The 27779-nt window shown below is 41.5% G+C and overlaps 1 protein-coding gene across 1 annotated transcript in view; it reads right to left on the minus strand.

Annotated features, from left to right (window-relative positions):
- DPY19L1 (dpy-19 like C-mannosyltransferase 1) overlaps window positions 1-27779 on the minus strand; it is a 64746-nt gene that overhangs the window by 19984 nt on the left and 16983 nt on the right. Inside the window, exons 8-13 of the mRNA XM_060247642.1 lie at window positions 20898-20955; window positions 20239-20330; window positions 11334-11433; window positions 6747-6824; window positions 5388-5474; window positions 211-270 (exon numbers count right to left, since the gene is read on the minus strand). Coding sequence (XP_060103625.1) covers window positions 211-270; window positions 5388-5474; window positions 6747-6824; window positions 11334-11433; window positions 20239-20330; window positions 20898-20955 — 475 coding nt within the window. The remainder of the gene's footprint in view (window positions 1-210; window positions 271-5387; window positions 5475-6746; window positions 6825-11333; window positions 11434-20238; window positions 20331-20897; window positions 20956-27779) is intronic.

The raw sequence follows: 27779 nt of genomic DNA on the forward strand, positions 1-27779 counted from the left end.
GGACACTTTTAGACTGAAAAACCAATGACAGAAGAGAAAGGATTCTACTTATTAAATTAAGCACAAGCCTCAGGATGTTTAAAGCTGCGGTTACTTTTTGAAGTTAATATTTCTTGAAAACATTAATGCTTTAATACTGTGATCTATTTCTCATCTTAGTGATCAAATATATCTAGCAATATTAGTATAACATGATATGTTAATCCTTACCCACAAAGGAATGTCTTTTCTATATTTTTTCAAGTATTTAGGACCCAGTTCAAGAATACCCTGAAACAACAAAATTGTTTATTAGTACTTTGACTTCTACAATATATATATAGTATTTCCCTGAAATGTAATCCAGAAGGATGAAACATTTTTTTTTTTTTGGGGGGGGGGGATCACCAAAAACTATTGAAGAAACACTGTCAGCTGAAATTGATGAATTTATTGCATGCTGTATGTATACAGAGCACTGACATGGTTTCCACATGCAGAAATGGAATCATCTCACTGCCAGCTACATATGAAATCTCATGTCTGATGGTGCAACCTATCTGAATGTCACATCAGCACCTGGCAAAGGCAATACAGGTTTAGTTTCTCATGTATAAAACAATGACAATGGAAGATACGCAACTGAAATAAGGGGTAGCATCTCTCTCGGCTTGGCTTCGCGAACGAAGATTTAAGAAGGGTGCAATAGTCCACGTCTGCTGCAGGCTCGCTGGTGGCTGACAAGACCAATGCGGGACAGGCAGGTCTGGCCACAGTGGCTGCAGGGAAAAGTCTGATTTAGGGTTGGTGCTGTAGCAGTGTGATTCTTCCTCAATCTCCTTTTGTCCTCAAGACCAGCTATGCGTGCGTTCTCAAAGGAAGAGACAGCCTGGTGGATGGTGTGCCTCCATGCTTTGCGATCTGAGGCTAGGTCAGACCACTGGTGATGGTTGATGCGACAGGTGCCAAGGGATTTCTTCAAGGAGTCCTTGTACCTCTTCTTTGGTGCCCCTCTATTTCGATGGCCGGTGGAGAGTTCGCCATACAGGGCAATCTTGGGAAGGCGGTGGTTTTCCATCCTAGAAATATGCCCTGCCCAGCGCAGCTGCGTCTTCAGCAGCAGTGCCTCGATGCTGGTAACCTCCGCCCGCTTGAGGACTTCAGTGTTGGTCACAAAGTCACTCCAGTGGATGTTGAGGATGGTGCGAAGGCAGCGCTGATGAAAGCGCTCGAGGAGTCGCAGGTGATGGCGGTATAAAACCCACGATTCAGAGCCGTAGATGAGGGTTGTCATCACAACCGCTTTGTAAACATTGATCTTTGTGCCTTTTTTCAGATGCTTGTTGCTCCACACTCTTTTGTGCAGTCGGCCAAATGCACGGTTTGCCTTTGCCAGCCTGTTGTCAATCTCCTTGTCGATCTTGGCATCTGAGGAGATGATGCACCCCAGGTAGCTGAACTGCTGAACTGTCTTCAGAACTGATTCACCCACAGTGATGCAGGGAGGGTGATAATCTTCCTGGGGTGCAGGCTGGTGGAGAACTTCTGTCTTCTTCAGACTAACTTCTAGGCCGAATAGCTTGGCAGCCTCTGCAAAGCAGGACGTCATATGCTGCAGAGCTGATGACGAGTGCAGCATCATCAGCAAACAGTAGCTCTCGGATGAGTTTTTCCATTGTCTTGGAGTGGACCTTTAGTCGCCTCAGGTTGAACAGGCTGCCATCGATGCGATAGCGGATGTAGACACCATCATCATCATCTAGATCTACTGCGGCTCTTTGAAGCATCATGCTAAAGAAGATCGTAAAGAGAGTTGGCGCGAGAACGCAGCCTTGCTTTACACCTGTGCCTATTGGGAAGGGCTCCGAGAGGTCATTGCAGTGTCTGACTTGGCCTCGCTGGTCTTCGTGTAGCTGGATGATCATGCTGAGGAACCTTGGGGGACATCCTAAACGTTCCAAGATTTGCCACAAGCCTTTCCTGCTAACGGTATCGGAGCAGTCTGACTTTTCCCCTTTGTTCTTGTATAGGGTGATGTATAGGGTGATGATGATTGCATCGCGAAAGTTCTGTGGTAATTTGCCTTGTTCCCAGCAGGTGACAAGTACTTTGTGAAGTGAGCTATGTAGTACTGTGCCCCCATGCTTCCAGATCTCTGGTGGAATTCCATCAACTCCTGCTGCCTTGCCACTTTTCAGTTGCTTGATGGCTTTAACAGTCTCTTCTAGGGTGGGGATCTCATCCAACTCTGTTTTCACTGGTTGAAGTGGGGTGAGGTGGATTGCTGAATCTTGAACTACGCGGTTGGCACTGAAGAGAACCTGAAAATACTCCGACCACCGGTTCAGTATGGATGCCTTGTCTGTGAGGAGCACTTGGCCGTCTACACTACGCAAGGGACTCTGACCCTGATATGATGGACCATATACTGCCTTCAGGGCTTCGTAGAACCCTCTTAAATCACCAGTGTCTGCACACAGCTGGGTTCTCTCTGCAAGCTTGGTCCACCAATCGTTCTGAATGTCTCGAAGCTTGCGCTGGAGGTTGCTACATGCAGCGCGAAAGGTTGCTTTTTTCCCAGGACAGGAGGGCTGAGCAAGATGTGCTTGGTAGGCAGATCTCTTTTTCGCCAGTAAACCTTGGATCTCTTGATTGTTCTCATCAAACCAGTCCTTGTTCTTCCTTGTGGAGAACCCGAGGACTTCTTCAGAGATCTGCAGGACGGTAGTTTTTAGGTGTTCCCAGAGTGCTTCTGGAGAAGGGTCTGTGGGGCAACTGGGGTCCTCAATTCTTGACTGGAGTTTTGCCTGGAAGGCAGCTTTAACTTCAGCTGACTGGAGACTGCCAACCTGAAACTTCCTCCGAGGGATACCTCCTCTCCTAAGTGTGGGTTTAAAGTGAAGACGGAGATTGCAGCGTACAAGACGATGATCCGTATGACATTCTGCACTGGGCATTACTCGGGTGTGTAAGACATCTCGAAGGTCTCTCTGGCGCACCAGAATGTAGTCGATAAGGTGCCAGTGCTTGGACCGTGGGTGCATCCAGGTTGTCTTCAGACTGTTCTTCTGCTGGAAGATAGTGTTGGTGATGGTGAGCTGGTGCTCCATGCAGAATTCTAGCAGGAGGTGCCCGTTGTCATTGCAGTTGCCAATGCCGTGTTTGCCAAGTACTCCTTTCCAGGCTTCCGAGTCTTTACCTACTCTGGCATTGAAGTCGCCAAGGATGATCACCTTGTCCTCTGTAGGGGTCTTCCGTACGAGGTTGCGTAGATCAGCATAGAACTTGTTCTTTTCTGCAGGATCTGCTTGAAGGGTTGGGGCATATGCACTGAAGAGTGTTGCATGCTGCTTGTTTTGAAGTGGAAGGCGCATGGACATGATGCGATCTGAGTGACCTGTTGGCAGGTTTTCGAGTTTGGAGGCAATGGAGTTCCTGACCATGAAGCCAACGCCAGAAAGGCGGCTCTCAGCCTTTGACTTACCTGACCAGTAGAGGGTATAGCCAGCACCGTGTTCTTGAAGACTACCTTCCTCAGGGAAACGGACCTCACTGAGAGCTGCTATGTCGATATTCAACCTGAGAAGTTCGTGGGCAACTAGAACAGAGCGTCGTTCAGGGCGACCACTGTCTACTGTGTCAAGCATGGTTCTGATGTTCCAACACGCAAGCTTTAGTCTTTGCACACTTTGTGAGGCAGGTGCATGCCTTTTCTTTGTTGTTATTTTTTGACCGCAAGTAAGGATGCCCGTTGACCGCGGCTAGCCAACTGGGGGGGAGGAGACGAGCTTTGTTTAGGCCACCTTTTCTAGGCCCCTCTCCGTGTGGAGCAAGCAGTGCTGTCCCTAGATAAGGCTGCTTGGTCGTTCAGGGTGCTGCCGAAAAATGCTTTCGTCTCCGGTTAGCATCAGGCGACCAATACCCTGAACCGCCTACATGCAGGATCGGGACTGCGGCTTCCAGTGGCACCTTCCACCTGCCGTTTCGCCCCTAGCCCATCGCTGCAGGACTTGATGTGTTGTGGGTTGTGTACGTGGGTATGCCCTTCAGGCCTGCGCAGAGGAATTTTTTAGGTGAAGCGCAGTGTGCGCGGTACTGGCTCCACCCTTTCACCTGGGGGTCATCTGCCATGGCCCAGTAAGCCGGGACGCTGGCAGCGAGTCCTCCAGGTGGTAGGTGTTACATTAACGAGCTCTATCTGCCCGGGTTTGATGTTAGAGTTTTCCTTCTCTTAGGCTGGCGAGGTTGGTGGGCCCAGCCTGCCCATCCGGTTATACCGCCGGACAATTCGGTCGCACCATGACGTAGCAAACTCTGTGAAAAACGGGGGGGGGGGGGACCAGCGAGAAGGTGTTGCTACGGATGCAGTAATGCAGGAGAGGCCATTGCAGTGACCATCTGCCAGGCACAGCCAGACAGTGACCACGCGGCGTTCACTACACCGGGAGAGGAGAGGCTATGTATTCCGCATACACTTTCCCTGGGGGGGTAGGATACCCAGAGGGAGCCCACAGCCCCCCCCACACACCCCAAGGGGTAGCATAAGCATACTTAAAAACCAGTTTAGCCAGCTCTTAAAGAAGAAGCTGGACATTTCTCTGCACTGCTTAGTTTGCCTTCTTTAACAATACCACAGACATTTGTTCTTAAGTTCCACATAAGGAATGAAACACTACACAACAAAATCTTGCCAATGTTTTTTTTATTATTAATAAACATATTTTCTTTCTTAAGACTGATGGTACTGAAAAAATACAAAGATGAAGCCTGAATATTTAGGTTTGGTTCCAATTCATTCTAGCTAACTGCACTGATCCAGAAGTAGTTCTGACATACATGTAATGTTCCTAAGGGCAAAAGTTCTTCTCCACTCACTGCAATTTCAAGGAAAGCTCTGGATGCACAGACATGAGGACTGATTTTGAACTAGAGCTTGTTCCGAGTCGAAAGCCCTTTTGCCCCCAGGGCTTCTCTCCGTTTTCTCACAAGTTGCCTCCGAGCTGCAATTTGGCATGCCACTTTTCCACAGCAAGCAGAAACCGCTTGTCAGAGGATCTCGCTTGCTGAGGAAAAGCAGCGTGCCAACTCGCAGCTCTGGGGCAACTTGTGCAAAAATGGAGAGAAGCCCCAGGAGCAAAAGGGCTCTCCACCCAGAACAAGCCTATTGTGAAATCAGTCATGGTATGCCCAGAATTTTGTCCCAATTAGCAGTGAACAGGGCATGCTCATAATGAGTCTTCACATATTTACCGGAGACTCAGCCTTTCCAGTTTTCCCTCCTCCTCCAAGCATAGGAGCTATATACCTTGCAAACTCTCTGAACTGCTCTTTCTAATTGTCTCCTAAATTATTGTGGTAATGCAATACAGTAAAACAAAATCTCCTTGAATGCTTCTTTATGAACTTACCCAGCTAACTATTAAAGATGAAGCATAAAAAGATGTCAGCAACATAGCATTTCCAAACATCAGGAAAAAACAGGCTCCAAGTGATGCCTAAAATGATATAAGCAAGATATCTAAATAATGAATCCTTTTTAATGCCATGTTAAAGCTAATGATGATATTGTCATAGAGACACACTGAAACATTCGGTTTTTATGGAACATTCTCACAAAATAAAGGTGCTATCTTAAGATAGTTTTATTTCATTTGTGAAGTCTTCATTTTTTGTTTTCTATAGGATTCTTCCAATCCTATAGAATCTTGTTTTCTATAAGATTCCAACAAGTCCATAAAATATGCAAAATATTGAGCAATATGTTTCTATTGTAGTGCATCAGAGTTTATTCCTGACTGCTGTTCTCCACAGCATTGCATTTATATCTTACAGATTATACTAGCATGTTAAAGTCAATAAAAAAAGAAACTTATTTGCAGCTAGTTTCATGTGGCAGACTTATTCTTTAATTCTATGACATACATGTCAAAAACCAACTTCTTCTGTATAAGCAAAATGAGCTCATATTATATGGACAATTGATGAGGTGTAGACTCAACTATCAAACCCATGAATCTTTGCCCACCACACACACACAATCTCTTAAGAGCTTACTTAAGGTAATAGGGAGTTGTCCGTCCATTACTCATGGGCGGGGTGATAGATCAGAGGCTAGATGGCCATCTGACAGCAATGAAGATCATGTGAATTTAAAGGGAGGTATTTGTGAGTTTCCTGCATTGTGCAGGCAGCTGGACTAGATGACTCTGGAGGTCCCTTTCAACTCTATGATTCTATGATCATGAGAGCAGAGCCTACTCCTGTGCATGAGTTTACTGTCATCAAATCATCAAAATGTCACACAACTTACTGATGAGAACAAGTATATAAGTAATGAATTGTTTACTATAGGCCTACTTTTTCTTTAAAGAGCCCTGTGGCGCAGAGTGGTAAAGCTGCAGTACTGCAGTCGGAGCCCTCTGCTCACAACCTGAGTTCGATCCCAGCAGAAGCTGGTTCAGTCAAGGCTGACTCAGCGTTCCATCCTTCCGAGGTTGGTAAAATGAGTACCCAGCTTGCTGGGGGGAAAGTGTAGATGACTGGAAAAGGCAATGGCAAACCACCCCACAGAAAGTCTGCCGTGAAAATGTTGTGAAAGCAACATCACCCCAAAGTCGAAAACGACTGGTGCTTGCACAGGGGACTACCTTTTTACTTTAAGACACAATCCTGAATTTATTATTAACATAACCAAAGGTATATAGCATTTACCAAAATTAGTGCTACTTATAAAGATTTAACAAGATTAATTTATGAAAAAGTATTACCATATGTGCGTAAAGTATCATCTGTAGTTTGCATGAATCCATAAATCCCAATATATATATACCAAAAACTGATGCTATCTGCAAATGAAGGGAACAAAGTAATTGAATTAATACACTGTCTGAAATAATATCAAGAAAATCAACCAGGATCCAAAGAATTCATGATTGGATCCAGTCAGCCCAAAAGGGCTTTAGAACTGAAGGGGTTTCAAAAACACCTTGTGATAAGGGCACAGGAGACAGGAGTTCAAACCTTAACCAAAGAAATATCTATTTCTCATATAAGAAGCAGTTTGAGGTAACTGCTATAAAAAACTGTGTCATTGCTAATATGGAATAATATGCTAATATATATATTATAGTGACTCATTTTACAAACAGTAAAAATTATACTGCTGTAACATTCAACACAAAAATGGCTATTCAACATTTCAGAATTGTGCCTAAATATGGGAAGCTGTTTCAGCTACAGCAATTAACCTTTGTGAATAATACTTCTATGCACTTCCAATGATGGCTATACATTTCTTTAAAGGGGAATGGGGCTGAGACACTTCTCCAGGGTCTGGGTAAGTACAGTTTCCAGCTTCATAAACCAAATATAGTAATGCTCAAATGCCCCCATCCTCCACTACTTGCAATAGAGGGAGGGAGGCATTTAAAGAGATTGCAGTCTCTTTAAATGCCTTCTGAGTTCACTCGCCAAGTCACACCACCATGACAACAAAAGCCAAATAATATCAAGCTTTTATTTGAGATCAGCTATATTGGAAACTGGAAAGAAACTCTAATTTCTTTCTGGCCACCCCCCTTCCAAAAAAAATACCAATAAGGTATGGGGGGGGGGGTGTTCTGGGTATGCCAAATGCATACCCCGGTAGTAACTTCTGGACTTTTCTGAAGCATCTCTTACTACAGCAAGGAGCTGATGCAAAGTTGGGATCAGCTCTTTGCTTTGGGGAAGATACAATGCTTAGTTTCTATTTCTAAGAACAGGGATGGGTTTCTTTCTGTGCAACCACAGACAAGGCCAGAAATATTAATAAGTCTGTGTCTATGGCCAAGTAGATGTAATGTGGCTTTGATGGGATAAGTTCAGTGGTATGCTAGTCAGCCAGCTAGTAGAAAGTTACACTATTTATTCCTGTTCAATTAAAAATTATTTTGATTTCATCCCCAAGACTTGAACAGCAATCAGAAATGAGGAAACACATTGGCAGTCCTATGGCACCCTCTGGGCATCTTAATGAGAATCGCTGGCTGAAGAAGCGTTTATACGTATCTGAATACTGAAAGTTAATTCCTTAAGAACTACTTTAATTATTACACACTCATAGGAGCAAGAAGGGGGAAAAAACCTCTTGGAAAGCTGTGTAACTTTCTCCAGGAAGAAGAAACCGTAAGTCTCTTAAAGTACTTTTTAAATGAAGGCCTAGCAACATAATCATTCCACTATAAGAAACCTGGAGCATTCAGGTTTAGAAAATAGATTTTAGTTAATCAAAAAATATGAGTTTGTGAACGTTCTCTGAGAGACAAGGAGCCGTTTAGGATGGCATTGTAGTCCTATGTTCTGTAAAGATTCCAAAAGAGAATGCTGTTAATGTAAATATTGCCTGGATGGATCTGGAGTTGCCATATATGGGTATACATTCAAGGCCTTGCAGACCTTCTTTAATATGCCAACAGTGACTTCTGCTGGATCCTGAAAAAAAAACTGTCCAATTTTATGGTATATAATTTTGGGACGGAAAATAATAACTAATTTGAATTAAAGTTCTAAATAACATTATAACCAAGATGGTTTGAAATCAAAATCTTTGGACTGAGAGGCTGGATGCATGTAAGTGACTGCAGAAAAAAGTGAGGTGTGTGTTATATGCTACAATTCTAAGTGAGTGAAAGGATGCCTTTGCAAAACAATAAATTCCAAAGAACAGCTTTTGGGGAGCTATTAACATTACAGGAGGACTTGTGAAGCCCACCTGTGCCCCAGAGGTGCTGATAAGAAGCTGGACTATACTATGCAAAACATCACAGAAAGATCTTTTACTTGAGCTCAGCTATACTGGAAACTGAAAATAAACTCCAATTTCTTTTTGTCTAACCCCTCCCCCCTCAAATACCAGTAAGGTATTTTGTGGGGTGTTCTGGATAAAGTGAACACACACCCCAATGGTAACTTCTGGAATTTTCTGAAGCATCTTCTAAAGCAAGGAGCTGAAGCAAAGTTGGGATTAGATCTTTGCTTTGTGGAAGATACAATGCTTGGTTCTAATTCTAAGGACAGGGATGGGTATCCCTAAAGAAAGGCTACACCATGAAGAATTCTAAATGGAACAGGTATTAGACTCGACAGGAGTTTTCACTATGGAAAAAGGCATGAGAGCCTAGGAACTGAGCTTATACAAGCAATTCTGAGAGGCAAGAAATCCTGACAGATAAGAACATAACTTCAAGCAGCCTAGTCAAATGATCAGAAGAGACAGAGTGCAGTAATTTTAGGTACCACCAGGGATGGGGTAGAGCTCTGTGGTGCAGAGTGGTAAACTGCAGTATTGCAATCCAAGTTCCGCTCACGACCTGAGTTCGATCCCAGCAGAAGCTGGGTTCAGGTAGTCAACTCAAGGTTGACTCAGCCTTCCATCCTTTTGAGGTCAGTAAATGAGTACCCAGCTTGCTGGGGGTAAAGTGTAGATGATTGGGGAAGCCAATGGCAAACCATCCCATAAAATATCTGCCATGAAAACGCTGTGATGTGACGTCACCCCAGAGTCAGAAACGACTGGTGCTTGCACAGGGGACTACTTTTACCTTTTAGGGATGAGGTAAGGGAACATGAAGGTTTGTCCCTGAGAAAAAGACTGGATGTTTAAACTGAAATGGCACCTATCCCTGAACAAAAGGTTAGATGGGTCTAGTCAAACAGCTAGAGTACCTGGGCTGAAAACCTAATGCAATCACCCTGAATCTCTACTGAAACCTCTGGAAATTAGAGCTATTTAGATTTTATAGACCTAGAACAATTTAAGCAACTTATCCTGAAATTGGAATGGAAAGGAGAGGGGTTAGGGAGACCAAATCTGAAATGCAGATTCAATTCCATAAATTTGTGTAGCCATATACTTTTATTCCTTTGCTACCATATACTCATTTGCTTTGCAGTTTCTTCACTTGCAACAGTATGTATTCCAATCAAATAGTGTGACCAGATCTGTGAATACTTAAATCCTTAGATCGGAGCCACACTGATAAGATTTTTTCAACGAACTTGGGGGGACCCTTCAGATTTGCAGAAGAATCTGAAAACTGAAAAAAAAAATGGAAAGGGGGATTTAATAAATCCCCACAAATACAAGAATGTTGTCTGAACAAGTTGCAAAGCTGTGTTGGGTGGACTGAGTGGAACTGCTAGCGCAGTGAAGCTGGGGTCAGGTGGGATGGGGGGGAACTGCCCCATGAAGCTGAGTCTAGGGATGTGACATTGCTTTAGAGATAATGAAGCAAGATTCGGTGGACTGGGAGGGAATCCCCTGGCGAGTCTCATGCATTCCCACTTGAATATCTATTATTCCATTTCATCTTTTCTCTTAATCCTTTACTCAAACTGTATATCATATAAACTTTTCAATTCTTTTCAGTTAAAACTACAGAATCTATGTCCTCCATACTAGTTCAGCATTTGCCTAATATCTCATTTTCAGCTACATTAGTAGCCAGTTTCTGTATAGCGATACTCAGGTTATAGAAAATGCATCATAGTTAGAAAATAGGAAGTTACTAGATTTTGGACAAAATTTTCAACTTTTAATGCTTTATAAAGTATTTTAAAATCCTGGAAATTTAGTATGTTTGTATTTTCCTTCTGAATGTTTGGTCTAAGGAATGTAATAAGTAGGCATTGTTTTCAGGATGCCATAACACAGGGAAGCTTTCGGGAGTGGTGGAAGTTTACAAGCCACATACAAAAAGAGATGGGTTTATAAACAAACACAACTTAACATTTATTTCTGAAAATATTAACTTGTCAAAATTATTCAATGTGTAAAAATCATTAAGAGCTGTCAGCATAGTACACTGTTCAAGCTCCCACTGTTATGTCATATGCATGAACGCAAAAATATATATAATTATGGGTATTCAATACTGTGGCCTTTGTCTTAAATATAAAGCTTATTTAAACAATTTTATCATTATTATTTAGTGTATGCACTAAATAAACTTAATATGCTATACAGATAGCTCTGTGAGCTCCTTTGTACAAAAACATAACTTGTAAACCATACCGCAAAGAACTAATCACTGCAGAGGGAACTAGGAAATAAATGGCATATCTCAACTGGGCCTGCTCCTTCCCATCAGCTTGGCTTGAAACAGAATAAAAACTGCATCCTGCTCAGTGAATTTTATAAACTCCTCATGCTTTTCTAACAACATATAAATTAGTTATTGTTAAATCTTTGGTGTTTATGTATTTTGTATTCAGCTGTACATCACTTTGAACAAGTTATTTAAAAAGTAGAATATAAATAAATAAACATAAGTTGACAACCATAACTGAAGTCACATCCATGGAAATGATCTTACTTGTGTCAGAAGAACAAACTGAGCAAACTGCCATGGAAGCATGAATAAAACATTAGCAACTGATAGTGCAATCAGGCTTCTTCTAGTAACATTTGGAGCCCTTGGGGGGAAAAAATAGAACAGCACTTTAAGTATAGCAAAACCAGGACTTTAACATCAAGAGCCAAAAAAGAAAAACAGGTTATTTACCTAAAACTATTGTTCTTCAAGTGATCAGCTGTGCATTCACAATGATGGATTCCGCGCCTTAGCAGAACTAGCATTTGGAAGCTTCTAAAGCTAAGGTCTGAGGCACAGAAACCTCCTCTCTGTATGGTCACACAGCCTTCCCACTCAGTACCTTCCAAAACACAGAAGTAAGCTGTAGCAAGTTAAAAGGGTGCCTGCTACTGGGAAGGCACACAGGTTGTGTGAGTGGCACAGATGACCTCTCAAAGAACAACAGAGGCAAGGAACCTGTTTTTATGTCTTCATGGTCTCCATGCATTACATTGATAGGTGCAGACTAGCAAGCTGACCTCCTTGGAGGAGGGTAAAGTTGCACACTGAACAAAAAACAAAACAAAATACTGCTTGGCCAGAGGAGGCTTCAACTATGGCCCACATGTCAAAGGCATTATCTCTGCTATAACTAAATGACAGAATGCAAGTGGTTGGCATCCAAAACAGGGGCCGAGGAAGCCCTCTTGAAGGCAAAGACAATTCTACATCTGTGGTGGTGTATCTGTTGTTCCAGTGGCTTATGAGTCAGGTCGTAACAGAGATCTATAGTGTGTGAAGTTCTACAGCTAAGTATCTGGGAATACAGAGATTCATCATTCTCTTTTAATGTCTAAAAAGTGGTGAGTTTACTCTGGACTTGCACAACAAAGGGAGGGGGGAAGACAACAAGGACCCAATTTATATGAAAAAAAACCAGACACCACTTCAGGCAGAAATGTGATGTCAGTACACAAGAACAAATGAAGGAAGGCCCAACTGCAAAATAGGATTTAAGGGGAACAGAAGGGAAGGAACAGAAACAAGTCATCCATACATGTCTTAGGGAATACATATCCCAGGGACAGGTAAATACATCTAGTCTGTCCAGAGGCACAGGAAACTGAAGCAGACTGTAGCTGGGTCTACAACGTCTTCTGATGTGATGAGGGGCTGTTCTGTAGGAAAGGAAAGGTCCCCTGTGCAAGCACCAGTCATTTCCGACTCTGGGGTGATGTTGTTGTTTTCACAACGTTTTCATGGCAGACTTTTACAGGGTGGTTTGCCACTGCCTTCCCCAGTCTTTTACACTTTTCCCCCAGCAAGCTGGGTACTCATTTTACCAAGACCTCGGAAGGATGGAAGGCTGAGTCAACCTTGGGCCGGCTACCTGAATCCAGCTTCCACCGGAATTGAACTCAGTTTGTGAGCAGAGAGTTCAGTCCTCAGTACTGCAGTATTGCTGCTTTACCACTCTGCGCCACGGGGTCGCTCTAGAGTAGTCTACAAAAAGAACAGCACACTCCCTTCCTAGCAGGCAGACAAGAAGTATAATGTATGTTACTCTCCTATTATAGGAAATTCTAATTTTTATTGTTATTGAAATGCTTGAAGAAATCACCTAAGCACAGTCACTGAAAGGAACACATAATGTATGGAACTAGCATGACTATGCTGTGAAGTTAAGAACATAAGAACATAAGAGAAGCCATGTTGGATCAGGCCAACGGCCCATCAAGTCCAACACTCTGTGTCACACAGTGGCAAAAAATTTTTTATATACACACATACACTGTGGCTAATAGCCACTGATGGACCTGTGCTCTATATTTTTATCTAAACCCCTCTTGAAGGTGGCTATACTTGTGGCCGTCACCACCTCCTGTGGCAGTGAATTCCACATGTTAATCACCCTTTGGGTGAAGAAGTACTTCCTTTTATCCGTTTTAACCTTTCTGCTCAGCAATTTCATCGAATGCCCACGAGTTCTTGTATTGTGAGAAAGGGAGAAAAGTACTTCTTTGTATTGTGAGAAAGGGAGAAAAGTTACTTACTGCCCCTGCTGCTGATGGGAAACAAAAGAGATCATTTTCTGCACTACAAATAACTCAGCGCTGTCACTAAGAGGTATAACAAAATAACCAAGCTACACTGTGAGAAGTTTCTCCCCTCACTGTGGCCTGCCCTGAGAACAACTGTCTGCACCACAAGGCACCTCAGCAGCATTCCTGAAGGGAAAACAATATGAGGGAATATCTTAACTACACTGTTAGGTGTTTGCCTTTTCACTACAGACAGTGCATGATAATAGTTTCCTGCACCACAGCACCCCCACAGAAAGAAAAACAATTTAAGAGAATACCCTTACTGCGATGTGAGAAGTTTCTTCTGTATTTTTGTACTTTTACTTCTTATTGTTTTTCAGCCTAAGTCATAAACAGCAAACCATGGAATGGAGAACCTAAAAGTTAGTTACTGTGTAACTTAACAGTTGCCAAAAACTTCACCACACACAGGGTGGTTTGTTTATCTTTATCTCTAAGCAGCCAGAATGATTTTGCTTCTGGAGAAAGAGAGTTTCAATTAAATAATGGGGAGATCAATTCAGCTCTTGGTTCTGAGAATTTAGGACAATCAAAAAAAGATGTGGTCAACAGAGTGAATCTTACTGCTGCCACAGTTGCAGAGTCTATCTGGGTATGGAATTCCACCAAATCTTCCTAGCATCACAGCTGAAGGTAGGACATTCAAGCATGCTGGCATAAAAGCCCTTCTATACTTTGGAATAATTAACTCAGATAGATAGTTTGGCATTTTTGATAGTGGGAGAATGCCAAATGAGAAGGATGAACATACTCTGCAGGCTCTGATTAGTGTTCTCTTGTAAGCAAAGTCCCTAAGACACCTTAGTGAACTGGAACAATTCTTGACTACTCATTGTTTCCATCACATGACAATTTGTGTTCCAATAGTCTATCCCAGTCATTTATGTGGTGGTCCAACTTAACTAGACCAAAGACGGTTGATTCCAGATTGGATTTTAATACCCTACATTTCAGTTTAAACACTCTTCCCCAGGCCTTTGCTTCAAAGGACATCTCCCCAACTTCAGCTCTCAGAGCTATTCCAGAAACACAATTAGGAACTCTTAAGATATTCTTCAGGAATTTTAGTAGTGGTTTATCAATAGTGTCCAATACAGCTCCACTCCAGACCCTGGTGGCATATAGCATCTGCCCAATGAACTTAGCGGTGAATATTTTAACTGCAACAGGAACCTAATGGTCCTCAAAGGGGTAATAGAATCTTGAGATGGCCTCCGCAGTATTCAAAGCAGCTCTTACAATGGAGTTCAGGTGGACCTTCCAAGAAAGGTTTGCTTGAAAAGTAATTCCTAAATATTTGAAATAGTCCACCAGCTCCATAGGTTGATCTGTTACTGCCCATTTGTATTTCTTTACTTTTTTTTTTTGCTGAAGAGTAGACTTTTGCTGAAGAGTTGACTTAGTAATGTTGTTATCTAAGCCCTCATTGGAACAGTACACCACAAAGGAACCTACAAGCTTGTGAAGGCCAACCACAGATCTTGACAGGAGTGTGGTATCATCCACATATAGGAGACAGGATATTTTGACATGAGCCCAGTGAAGTGAGAAGTTTAGAATCATAGAGTTGGAAGGGACCTACAGGGTCATCTAGTCCAACCCCTGCACAATGCAGGAAATCCACAAATACCTCCCCCTAAATTCCACGTCACTGTCAGATGGCCATCTAGCCTCTGTTTAAAAACCTCCAAGGAAGACGAGCTCACCACCTCCTGAGGAAGCCTGTTCCACTGAGGAACCGCACTGTCAGGAAGTTCTTCCTAATGTTGAGCCAGAAGCCCTTTTGATTTAATTTCAACCTGATGGTTCTGGTCCTACCTTCTGGGGCCACAGAAAACAATTCTGCACCATCCTCTATATGACAGCTCTTCAAATACTTGGAGATGGTGATTATATCACCTTTCAGTTGCCTCCTCTCCAGCTCCTTCAACCTGTCTTCATAGGACTTGGTCTCCAAACCCCTCACCATTTTCATCGCCCTCCTCAGGACAAATTCCAGTTTGTCTATATCCTTCTTAAAATGTGTTGCTCAAAACTGAACACAATACTCCAGGTGAGGTCTTACCAGAGAAGAGTAAAGCGATACCATCACTTCATGTGATCTGGAAACTATACATCTGTTGATACAGCCGAAAATTGCATTTGCCTTTTTAGCCACCGCATAACACTGTTGACTCATGTTCAGCATATGGTCCACTAAGACACCTAGATCCTTTTCACACATACTACTACTAAGACAAGTCTCCCCCATCCTATAACTATGCATTGGATTTTTCCTACCTAAATGCATCACTTTACATTTATTCCTGTTAAAATTCATTTTATTGGTTTTAGCCCTGTTTTCTAGCCTGTCAAAATCATCCTGTATCCTGTTTCTGTCTTCTACTGTATTTGCAACCCCTTCCAATTTAGTATCAGCTGCAAATTTAATAAGCATTCCCTCTATTCCTTCATCCAAATAAATGATAAAGATGTTGAAGAAAACAGGCCCCAGGACAAATCCTTGAGGCACTCCACCTGTCACTCCTCTCCAAGAGGATGAGGAACTATTCACAAGCACTCCTTGGGTGCAATCCGTCAACCAGTTACAGATCCACCTATCAGTAACAGGATCCAAACCACATTTTACCAACTTGTCACAAGGATAGTATGTGGAACCTTACTGATATCAAGATAAACTATATCTCCAGCATCCCCCCTGATCCAGCAACGTAGTAACTTTCTTTTAAAAAAGAGACAAGGTTAGTCTAACATGACTTGTTCTTGAGAAACCCATGCTGGCTCTTAGTAATCACAGCCATCCTTTCTAAATGTTCCAGGACTGACTGACGATTTGTTCTAAAACTTTTCCAGGTATAGACGTCAAGCTGACGGGTCAGTAATTACCCAGATCTTCCTTTTTCCTTCTTGAAGATGGGGACAATATTTACCTGCCTCCAATCTTCCAGCACCTCTCCTGTTCTCCAAGAATTCTCAAAAATAATGGTTAGAGGCTCAGAAATTTATTTCATTTTAATTATTTTTGTTAATTTATATTCCACCCTTTCCCATGAGTGGGCTCAGGGTGGATAACAACAGAAGTTAAAACAATTAAAAACTACAAGCTAAAACCATCAGATACAATAAAACAAATAACATATATGTTAGAGGCGGCAGTTTCCAGTTGGGCACATTATATATATCAATCCAACAGTAGGCCCAGAGATGGAATAATAAATTAAGATAAGATTAAAATAAGATAGCATAATGACAAGTAAGGGAGGTCAAGCAGACGGAAATAATGACGTCCACTGCCTCAACCAAAGGCCCAGCAGAATAGCTCCATCTTGCGGGCCCTATGAAATGGCATTAATTCAGATAGGGATCTCCACAGGGAGCTGATTCCACTAGGCCGGGGCCAAGGCCAAAAAGGCAAGTCGAACATCCTTCAGGCCAGGGACGGTCAGAAGACACTGCGAAATTACATCCACAAGCTCTTTTAGTGCCCTTGGATGCAGTTCATCTGGTCCTGAGGACTTTGCTTCATTTAAAGAAACCAGGTGTTTATGTACTATCCCTATGCTGATCCTAGGTTGGAACGCCATACCTTCATTATATGTTATTTTTGCCAGGTTGAGCACTGCTTCCCTCAGAAGAAAAGATTAAGTAGGAATTGAGCAGTTCTACCCTCTCTTCATCACCTGTTACAATTTCACTTTCCTGCCCTCACAACAGGCCTACCATGTCCTTGCTCTTTTTCTTACTCTGAACATAAGAAAAGAACCCTTTTTTGTTGTTTTTAGCATCTTTGGCTAGCCTAAGCTCATTTAGCTTTCCTAATTCTTTCTCTACAAGCACTGGTAATTTGTTTATATTCATCCTTGGTTATAAGGCCCTCCTTTCATTTCCTAAATGAGTCTTTTTTATTTCTTAAGTCTTTAGAGAGCTGTTTATAGAGCCACCTTGGCCTCTTCCATTTTTTCTTCTCATAGGAATTGTCTATGATTATGCTTTTTATATGTCGCTTTTAAGAAACTCCCACACCTCCTGAACCCCCTTCTTCTTAAGTGTTTCCGATCATGGGATTTTACCCAGCATAGTTCTAAATTTGTCAAAATTTGCCTTTCTGAAGTTCAACCTATATGTCTGACTATGTACAGCTTTTCCTTTCCCTAAGATTGTAAATTCCAAAATCACATGGTCACTACTGCCCAGGGTGCCCACTATTTCCACCACATCAACCGATTCTTTTTTCTTGGTGAGAATCAAATCCACAATAGCAGATCCCCTTGTTTCCTTCTCCACTTTCTGGAAAAGGAAGTTGTCAGCAAGACAAATCAGGAATTTATTTGACCTTTCGTTTTTCGCAGAGTTGGACTTCCAACAGATGTCCAGGTAACTGAAATCTCCCATGATCACTGTATCCCTTCTCTTGGAGAACTTTGCAATCTGCTGTAGAAGTATCTCATCCAAGTCCTCTGCCTGGCTTGGTGGTCTATAGCAGACCCCCACCATAATATCATTGTTATTTCTTACTCCTTTTATTTTTACCCAGAGACTCCCAACTGAGTTGACATGCTCAGATTCACATATTTACTCACAAGTATAGTATATACCTCCTTCACATATAATGCTATGCTTCCACCTTTTCTTATTTATCTATCCCTTTTAAATAAGTTGCACCCCTGAATCCTAATATTTCAATTGTGAGTGTCTTCCCACCAAGTTTCAGTAAGGCCTATTATGTCATAGTCTCCTTTCTGTATTAGGACTTCCAGTTCCTCCTGTTTGTTTCCCATACTCTGTGCATTAGTGTAGAGACACTGGAATCCATGTTTTATGCATCCTGAGGGTTTAGTTTACGTACATACCTGCAAGTCGATGTTACCTAGCGTACGCAACACTTTCTGCCAAGCTTTAGTGTTCTTATCTCCAGCTACTGGTATCATACAAGGCTCTGAATTATTGTCTCACTCCCCCATATAATCTAGTTGAGTTTCTTTTTTTACTTAACACTAGAAGATAGTCTTCAGCATTGTCACCGAAGGACATTAAACACTGTCACTGGAGGGCAGAAAACATTGTCACACACTCAATGGGGGGAAAAGCTACATCTAAGAAAAAAATCTCACATAGCAGGTTCCCAATCAGTGCTGCAGCTCTGCTGCAGTGGACAAAGGAGAACTGAGTGAAAAGGCTCAGCTTTTCCCCTCTGGGTATACTCACTTCAAGCTATGACCCTTGGGGTAGGACACTTTATCATGTAAATACCAGCTCTGTGAACTTCTGAATCCCAGCTTTAGGCAGGCACAAAGCCCATCAGTGTAATGCAGAGAGATCATGAAGATGCAATGAAAACTGTTAAACTGTCTTATATTTTTTACTTTAAACAGCAATAGCCACACTAATATAAAATATGCAACATCGGAAATGTCATAAAATAGAAATTCATACATACAAGCAGCACCAAATGACAAATGAGAGTATAACATTCATGTGTATGCACCATCTTTCTATCAACCCCTACAGAACAGTGTCAACATAAGGAAGGAAAAACTGAAATCATTATTTATATCATTCTCATTCAACGTTGGCCAGGGTTTTTTTTAATCCAGTGTCAGAGATAAGTTAGGCTCACAAGTGTTTTCACCCTACCTTCACAGCTTCAGAGTTAGAAAGTAACTTCTGTTTTGGTCTCTTACTGGGCTTAGCTGTATCCAAGACTGCCCTGAATCCAAATATAGAGATTTTCAGGAACATCCTGTATACAGATAAACCCAGTACTTGGCCAGGTCAAATGTTAGTTTTCTCTCACTCTCCTCTAATAAGGATTTTTTTTTCCTGTGGAAAAAACAACTGAAGTAGTTTGATGTTTGCTCAGTTGTCATGCATGGAAAAGAGGGAAGGTCCATGCATACCATCCTATCGTGAGCCTTGAGAATAGGGTTCTGCAGAAACCTAATGTGAACCCTCATTTATTAGCTTCCATAATTATAAACCTTTACCCTATCACATTGTGATTGTGTGTACCATGGCACCCACCAACACCTTTCCTGGTGCATATCAAGTGCTCTTTTAAAGTGAGTGGGGCTTTGCAGGGTTCTTGCCCAGTATTGCTTTTGATTGGACACTAGAGATTTAATTGGCTGCGCAGATTAAAATAATGTTGTTTCAGTGGCATCTGCCACCACAATATTCATTTTGTTCTCGCTCACACCTCCTTTCTGTGTATTTTTAAAATTATCCTTTTCTTTGGTGCTTGGGCTTTCTCTGTGAGTTTGGCCACACTTTCTGCAGCAACTACTTTGTGGTTGCACCCGCCACCCTGTGTCAAAATTCCAAAAGTGCCCACAGGTTCAAAATGGTGGGGAATCAGTGGTGCAAGAGTTGCTAAATTGACTTGATTGAAGGATGAGGCTATAATCAGAAGAACTATTAATAATAGGCTGGACACATGCAGGAACCCTTTAAAAATTTAATAACAGCACATGCAGCCTTAGTTTAACCCACAGCTAAAAAACAGTTACAGAGGAGATGAATATTTCCTCAGATTATTTTCAGCTTTCTGTTTATGTTTCAGTGCCATTCACTGGTTCAGCACTCAGGCAGGGAGAGGTGAGGAAAATCTTCAAATCATATATACTTTGTAGAATAGAGATAACATGCTCTCCACACAATTTCTTGTTGTTCAGTCGCACAGTCGAGTCCGACTCTTTGCGACCCCGTGGACAAAGTCACACCAGGCCCTCCCGTCTTCCACCATCCTCCACACAATAAAGGTATATAAACACTTGTTTTGGATTTTTTTTTCATATTTAATTGGTAATAAGAACAGAACTTACCTGAGAATATAGGTCAGCAATAGCATCTGAACCACAAGGAATGGATATGAGAAACTTTCACGAAGAGGGGGAGTCCACATCACACGTGTACTCTGGAAACAAGGTAATACACTCAATAGTCCCTATAATTTTATTTTTCAAGAGAATTCATTTGATATTAATGTTCATAGATATTAATGGTGAAATTGTGGAAATTTCTACCCATGATATATATATGAATGAAAAAGCAAGTTATAAAACAAGACTTTTTAGGAACACAAATAAGTAAAAATGTGCATACTTGGGAGGTGCTGAAATCAGCTCTGGTTTGCTTTTTAGACTTAATCCTACACTCTAGTTCTTCACCTGAAATTAATACTGCAATGATGCAAAGTAGTAAAAGCAAAAACCTGCCCTTATCCTGTCAAGAGCATCTTAACAGATTTACTTGTTTCTAGATTGTTAGTAAGAACAAAAATGAAAAAAGAATAAATATCAATTTATTAAATGTTTATTCTGCTCTTTTCCCAATGAGCTCTGAACTCATATTTACATAGCAAGAAGGAAATAAAAATACTGATATTTGATATTAATATTTTACTTTGGGCATTACCATGATTACCAGTTTTTAAAACAAATTATCTCCATTTTGGTTACAGCAAACATTTTGAATAGCTTACCTCTCCATGGTTGAAGAAATAACATGCCACTGTTAGTAATCCTCCAAATCTGCTTCCACTGGGGGGGGGGAGACAATAACACTTGTAATTAGTTAGTTAGCAAACAACTCAGCTTTCAAAGACTTTGTCTATAAAATTACAAATTATTCACTTTATGACTGACAAAAGAAGTGTGCATGAATTATTCAAACACCAAACAGTTAATACTTAACTGTCCCCAAGTACATGTGGCAAAATCTAGAGTGATCAGTCTTATGTATTTCCCTCCCCATTCCTCTAGCCCGTGTGAAGAATGTAATGTTTGAACCAGGAGATTCTGCAGTTATTTGAATACAAAATCACTATTAACCTGATACGGAAAACACAGATGCAACCATTAAAAAGATCTACTATCTGCTTGGGCCTTCTACATGCAGTAAGAAAAGCAGAGAGGAGGGGTAACATCCAAAGACCAGGATAACCTCTTCCTTGAACAATTCATTAATATATAGTAATCTGTGGAAGACAGTCTAGCCTTTCAAGTAAGGGAAATAAACATTCACTTTTGTCTCAACTACTTTATGGTGCATAAGAAATATTTTTAAATTTTATTTTCTTTATTTGTGTAAGATTGGAAGTTTCCTCCAATAACAGACCCAAAGGATTTTACATACAATTCTCTTTAAAGTTTACCAGATACTATGTTACAGAACTAAAATTTCAAAACAACATCTATAGGTACAACTATGCACAATACAAAATGATGCATCCTTGACTGATGTATAATAGTAAACTAGCAATGGTCTATTGTAATGGCAATTCAAATGCATTTCACACACAAAAATAAATGTCACACATGAAGATTTTCTAAAATTCTAAGAGAAACACAATTTAACAAAATCAAAAGGTAACACCTTGACATTCTAAAATTAAAACCAAATGGCCCACACCCATAGCTCCACTCCAATTACAGTTTATACAACCAACCCACACAACTGTAACCATATCAGAGAATCTCAGCATTGCCAGTAATCAGGACTTTTTTTGAACAGGAACACAGTTCCAGCTGGCTTGGTGTCAGGTGCCCTAATATACAGATGAGTTCCTGCTGGGCTTTTTCTACCAGAAAAAAAAGCCCTGTCAATAATCAACAGTTGGATTCAATATGCACTCAAATATTTTTGGATCGCATGATGACACAAGCCCTGAGAATACTCTTATTGTTTAATTTACTATATTATTGCCCTGGCAAGTAGGACAGAGTGAGTTAGCACTCCCTTCCTTTCTAGGAAATCCCTATTGCTATTGGTTTTGAACGTGGAACAGTCCTTTCCTCTTCCTGAAAAGACACTTCCCATTTTGGGATGTGACATGGAAGAGTGGAGCTGAAAGGATTTATGGAAATCTGAGCCAATGTAGTATAGCGGTTAGTGTCTAGCTAGGATCTGGGAGACCCAGGTCCAAACCCCCACACTGCCATGGAAGTTTAAATAATAAACATGCTGTTCTGTGAGATGAAAAATGAAGATTGCACAATGAAGATTTCAAGTGGGTTTAACAACTGCATAGCTATGGAAAGATTTTTTTTCCCCCCACCAGAGGATGTCAGAAGTTTATCTGCATTAACTAAGCCTCTCTTTTAACTATTTCTCTTTTCAAATTTTATATGTCTGGGGATTTATAACCAATCCTGATCATTGTAAGGGCAATGTAGGTCTTTGGTTAAGAAACTTTATTATTAATCTAATACATCAAAAGCTTTAAAAACTTATCTACTAGTCAATGAAGTTGAATTCTGGGTATAAGCTTTGTGTACATTGATATCTGATAAAGTGTGCACGCACAAGGAAGCTTATATCCAGAACTAAAATTCATTGGTCTTAAAGGTGCTACTGGACTCAAACTTTGTTCAGTTCCTTCAAGTCAACATGGCAACCCTCCTGAATTTATCTACTAGTCAAACACTGCCATCTAGAGGATTAATGAAACAATAAAAATAGGATTTCATTATTTTTAATGAAGAAAAGGAAAGGTCCCCTGTGCAAGCACCAGTCGTTTTCGACTCTGGGGTGACATTGCATCATGACATTTTCACGGCAGACTTTTTTACGGGGTGGTTTGCCATTGTCTTCCCCAGTCCTCTACACTTTCCCCCCAGCAAGTTGGGTCCTCATTTTACCGACCTCGGAAGGCTGAAAGGCTGAGTCAACCTTGAGCCGGCGACCTGAATCCAGCTTCCGCCGGAATCAAACTCAGGTTGTGAGCAGAGAGTTCAGACCACAGTACTACAGCTTTACCACTCTGCGCCATGGGACTCCGTATTTTTAATGAACTATGTCTCAATGTCTCAAGACCACCACAACCATGTTTAACTTTAAAAGGGGTAAATTCTCTGAGATGAGGAGGCATGTGAGGAGGAAACTGAAAGGAAAGGTAAATACGGTCAAAACCCTTGGGGAAGCTTGGAGACTATTTAAAACTATAATCCTAGAAGCTCAGATAAAATACACACCACAAGTTAGGAAAGGCACAAACAGGTATAAGAAAAGGCCTGCATGGTTAACAAACAAAGTAATGGAAGCTGTAAAAGGTAAGAAGGACTCCTTTAAGTGGTGGAAAACCAGTCCAAGTGAGATTAGTAAAAGGGAACACAGGCTGTAGCAAATCATGCAAGACTGTGATCAGGCAGGCTAAAAGGGACTATGAGGAGCATATTGCAAAAAACATAAAGACCAACAATAAAAATTTCTTCAAATATATTACAAGCAGGAAACCAGCCAGGGAGGCAGTGGGGCCCTTGGATGACCATGGGGTAAAAGGATTACTGAAGGAGGATAGGGAAATGGCTGAGAAGCTGAATGCATTTTTTGCCTCCGTCTTCACTGTGAAAGATGAGAACTTTTTGCCCGACCCAGAACCACTAATTTTGGAAGGGGTGTTGAAAGACCTGAGTCAGATTGAGGTGACAAAAGACATCCTACAACTGATGGACGAATTAAAAACAAATAAGTCACCGGGTCCAAATGGCATACATCCGAGAGTTCTGAAAGAACTCAAAGTTGAACTTGTGGATCTTCTAACAAAAATGTGTAATCTTTCACTGAAGTCTGCCTCCGTTCCTGAGGACTGGAAGGTAGCAAATGTCACCCCCAACTTTAAAAAGGGTTCCAGAGGAGATCCGGGAAATTACAGGCCAGTCAGTCTGACTTCCAATACCGGAAAAGTTGGTAGAAACTATTACCAAGGACAGAATGAGTAGGGACATTGATGAACACGGTTTATTGAGGAAGACTCAGCATGGATTTTGTAGGGGAAGATCTTGCCTCACTAACCTGTTACATTTCTTTGAAGGGGTGAACAAACATGTGGACAAAGGAGACCCGATAGATGTTGTTTACCTTGACTTCCAGAAAGCTTCTGATAAAATTCCTCATCAAAGGCTCCTTAGAAAGCTTGAGAGTCATGGAGTAAAAGGACAGGTCCTCTTGTGGATCAAAAACTGGCTGAGTAATAGGAAGCAGAGAGTGAGTATAAATGGGCAGTCTTCGCAGTGGAGGACGGTAAGCAGTGGGGTGCCGCAGGCCTCGGTACTGGGTCCCGTGCTCTTTAACTTGTTCATAAATGATTTAGAGTTGGGAGTGAGCAGTGAAGTGGCCAAGTTTGCGGATGACACTAAATTGTTCAGGGTGGTGAGAACCAGAGAGGATTGTGAGGAACTCCAAAGGGATCTATTGAGGCTGGCTGAGTGGGCGTCAACGTGGCAGATGCGGTTCAATATGGCCAAGTGTAAAGTAATGCACATTGGGTCCAAGAATCCCAGCTACAAATACAAGTTGATGGGGTGTGAACTGGCAGAGACTGACCAAGAGAGAGATCTTGGGGTCATGGTAGATAACTCACTGAAAATGTCAAGACAGTGTGCATTTGCAATTAAAAAGGCCAACGCCATGCTGGGAATTATTAGGAAGGGAATTGAAAACAAATCAGCCAGTATTATAACGCCCCTGTATAAATCAATAGTGTGGTCTCATTTGGAGTACTGTGTGCAGTTCTGGTCGCCGCACCTCAAAAAGGATATTATAGCATTGGAGAAAGTCCAGAAAAGGGCAACTAGAATGATTAAAGGGCTGGAACACTTTCCCTATGAAGAAAGGTTGAAACGCTTGGTGCTCTTTAGCTTGGAGAAACGTCGACTGCGGGGTGACATGATAGAGGTTTACAAGATAATGCATGGGATAGAGAAAGGAGTACTTTTCTCCCTTTCTCACAATACAAGAACTCGTGGGCATTCGATGAAATTGCTGAGCAGACAGGTTAAAACGGATAAAAGGAAGTACTTCTTCACCCAAAGGGTGATTAACATGTGGAATTCACTGCCACAGGAGGTGGTGGCGGCCACAAGCATAGCCACCTTCAAGAGGGGGTTAGATAAAAATATGGAGCAGAGGTCCATCAGTGGCTATTAGCCACTGTGTGTGTGTGTGTATATAATTTTTTTTTTGCCACTGTGTGACACAGAGTGTTGGACTGGATGGGCCATTGGCCTGATCTAACATGGCTTCTCTTATGTTCTTAATTTATACAAGTATTTTAAAATGAATTCCTGACATCTTGGTTGCTTTACATTTACTTAGAAATGGCCCTGAACCTTGAAATTTTTCTTCTTGAGATTTACATCTCAAATCTTCCACCATTATGTATTTTTAAAAGAAATCCAAGAAGTTTTGGCATACATAAAAGTTGTTGTGTGTGCTAAGCAACATGCTCTTTATTAGTATAGTACAGTGATACTCATTCAGTGGCTCAGGAGCCACATGTGACTCTTGTAAGCAATATTCTTCAATGTGGCACCTGCCCCATGTCTCAGTAAAGTAGGCAAAGATCTAGACCACTCAGGCGTGTGGGTGGCAAGAGATTCACACCTTAAACAGCTGCTCCCAAAGGAATGGGGTAAAATATGGGGTGAAAGCCTTATGTTGTTGTTTTGACTGTGATTGCGAATGTTGCTCTCCATGAGCCACAGAATTAGTATGACTGCTATGACATTTTGTAGTGCCAGAAGATTAAAAATATGGTAAACAAATGAACAGATTATATTACTCCTCTCCTTCTGATATATGCCTCTACCAAAAATCATTTACTGAGATTTGTACCGCTGACTTAAATGTGACTTAATGCAACAGACCAGGTCTATGTTCGCCTGATTTAATGAGCATTGCATTAGCTAACGTGAATGTTAACATCCTTTGAATGTTGTCCTGGGAAGAATTATTTGCAAAACTGGCCTCAGGACCAAGCTGTCCAATGGCTTGCATCCACTGGAGCATTTCTGAAGACGGAAGAACTTCCACCCACAAAGCACAACTTTCTTTTCCCTCATCCTGCCACAGTTGAAAATGCCCCCTGAAATTGCTCCTAGAGGAGAGAGATTCCCAAAGCAACATACCAGGGACATTTCATGTGGTAGAGGGGAGGACAGAAGGTTAAGACTTGCAGGCCAGAATTCTTCCATGAATGAAAATACTCTAACTGATCTAAGCTATCCTGCTGGGTTGTATATAGCCCCACCTCAGATTTTTTCCCACAGAGTCTGCAGTCAAGCCAAGAAGGATTGGCTCAACGATGGAAGCTATGGCCTTCAGTTTGCAAGACCTGAGCAAAGCTGTTATTGACAGGGCATTTCGGAGATCATTAACTCAAGTAATCTGAATGCACACACAGGTTGCAGGCTGTAGTTGGAAGAAGAGCAAAGTAAGGCTTTTAAACCTTTGCCTAGTGGCCTTTGTGATGAAAATGTTGCTTTTTCTCTAGTAAGGGGGAAAGATATTGAAATCTTCCCTAAAAGAAATGGATTTTTCTCCAGGCCAGTTTGGCCAGGTATCCTTGCGGTTTTTTGCAGTCTTCTGGGCATGGAACAGGGGGCACTGGGGGTGCAAGGGGGAAGGTATTGGTGAATTTCTTGCATTGTGCAGGGGGTTGGACTAGACAACCCTAGAGGTCCCTTTGAACTCTATGATTCTACAATTCTACATGCCAACTGCAAATACTGAATGACTTTTCTAGTTCAAAACAGGAACTGGCTGCTGATGAAAACCACATCATCAGTTCAGCAGGAACTAATTTGCCACAATCTAAAAGTCTTTCTTTTTCCTTCCTTTACTATCTAGGAACATATGCAGCTGATAAGTGCCATGTCTTCCTCTATAAAAAGTAAAGGTTGGTTTTCAGCTATACTTTATATTACACTACTTTATTTCCTTTTACATTTAAGTGCCATTTGAGCTTTCATTTCTTAGCAATATAATTTCAATTTTACTGCAATACCATGCCTCGGATTTATATACCAATTTTTGACTGCTTTAGTGTGTCCCAAGCTACTGGTAAATAGCCAGACATTTGTGGAAGGAACCGAGACAACAGCAGTTGCCTAGAAAACTTGAGAAGGATGGTGATAACAAGTATTTTTATGAGTATACTCAAACGTACAAGGAAAGGAGTTAAGGTAAGAAGCTTCGTAAAATAAGTTCTTGTTTGACTCAGCCATTTGTGCTGAAGTTAATGTTTCCATGGCACAGTATTACAGCTAAAGGCACACAAACATTTAAACAACCATGGGCACACAACAATATGGTCTCCATTAGGGCTGCAGTAGGTGCCATTCATGAACATTTCCAGTAAATACAACATTTGGAGGGGGCATACCCCTGCACCCTTTGTGTCCCTTTTGATATGCTACTTGTTGACTGATCAGAAATTGCTTCAGCCCATTTTTCTCTGCACAAGCCTTCTTCAGACTATGTAGTTCCAGCCAACTGGTACTCATGCAACCAACACAATGGTATTATGCTAATAACATGGCATATCAAATCTCACTTATGTCATGACATCATGAGGTCAGTTTAA

Source organism: Heteronotia binoei, chromosome 10 (genome assembly GCF_032191835.1).
Source record: "Heteronotia binoei isolate CCM8104 ecotype False Entrance Well chromosome 10, APGP_CSIRO_Hbin_v1, whole genome shotgun sequence".
NCBI classification, from domain to species: domain Eukaryota; kingdom Metazoa; phylum Chordata; class Lepidosauria; order Squamata; family Gekkonidae; genus Heteronotia; species Heteronotia binoei.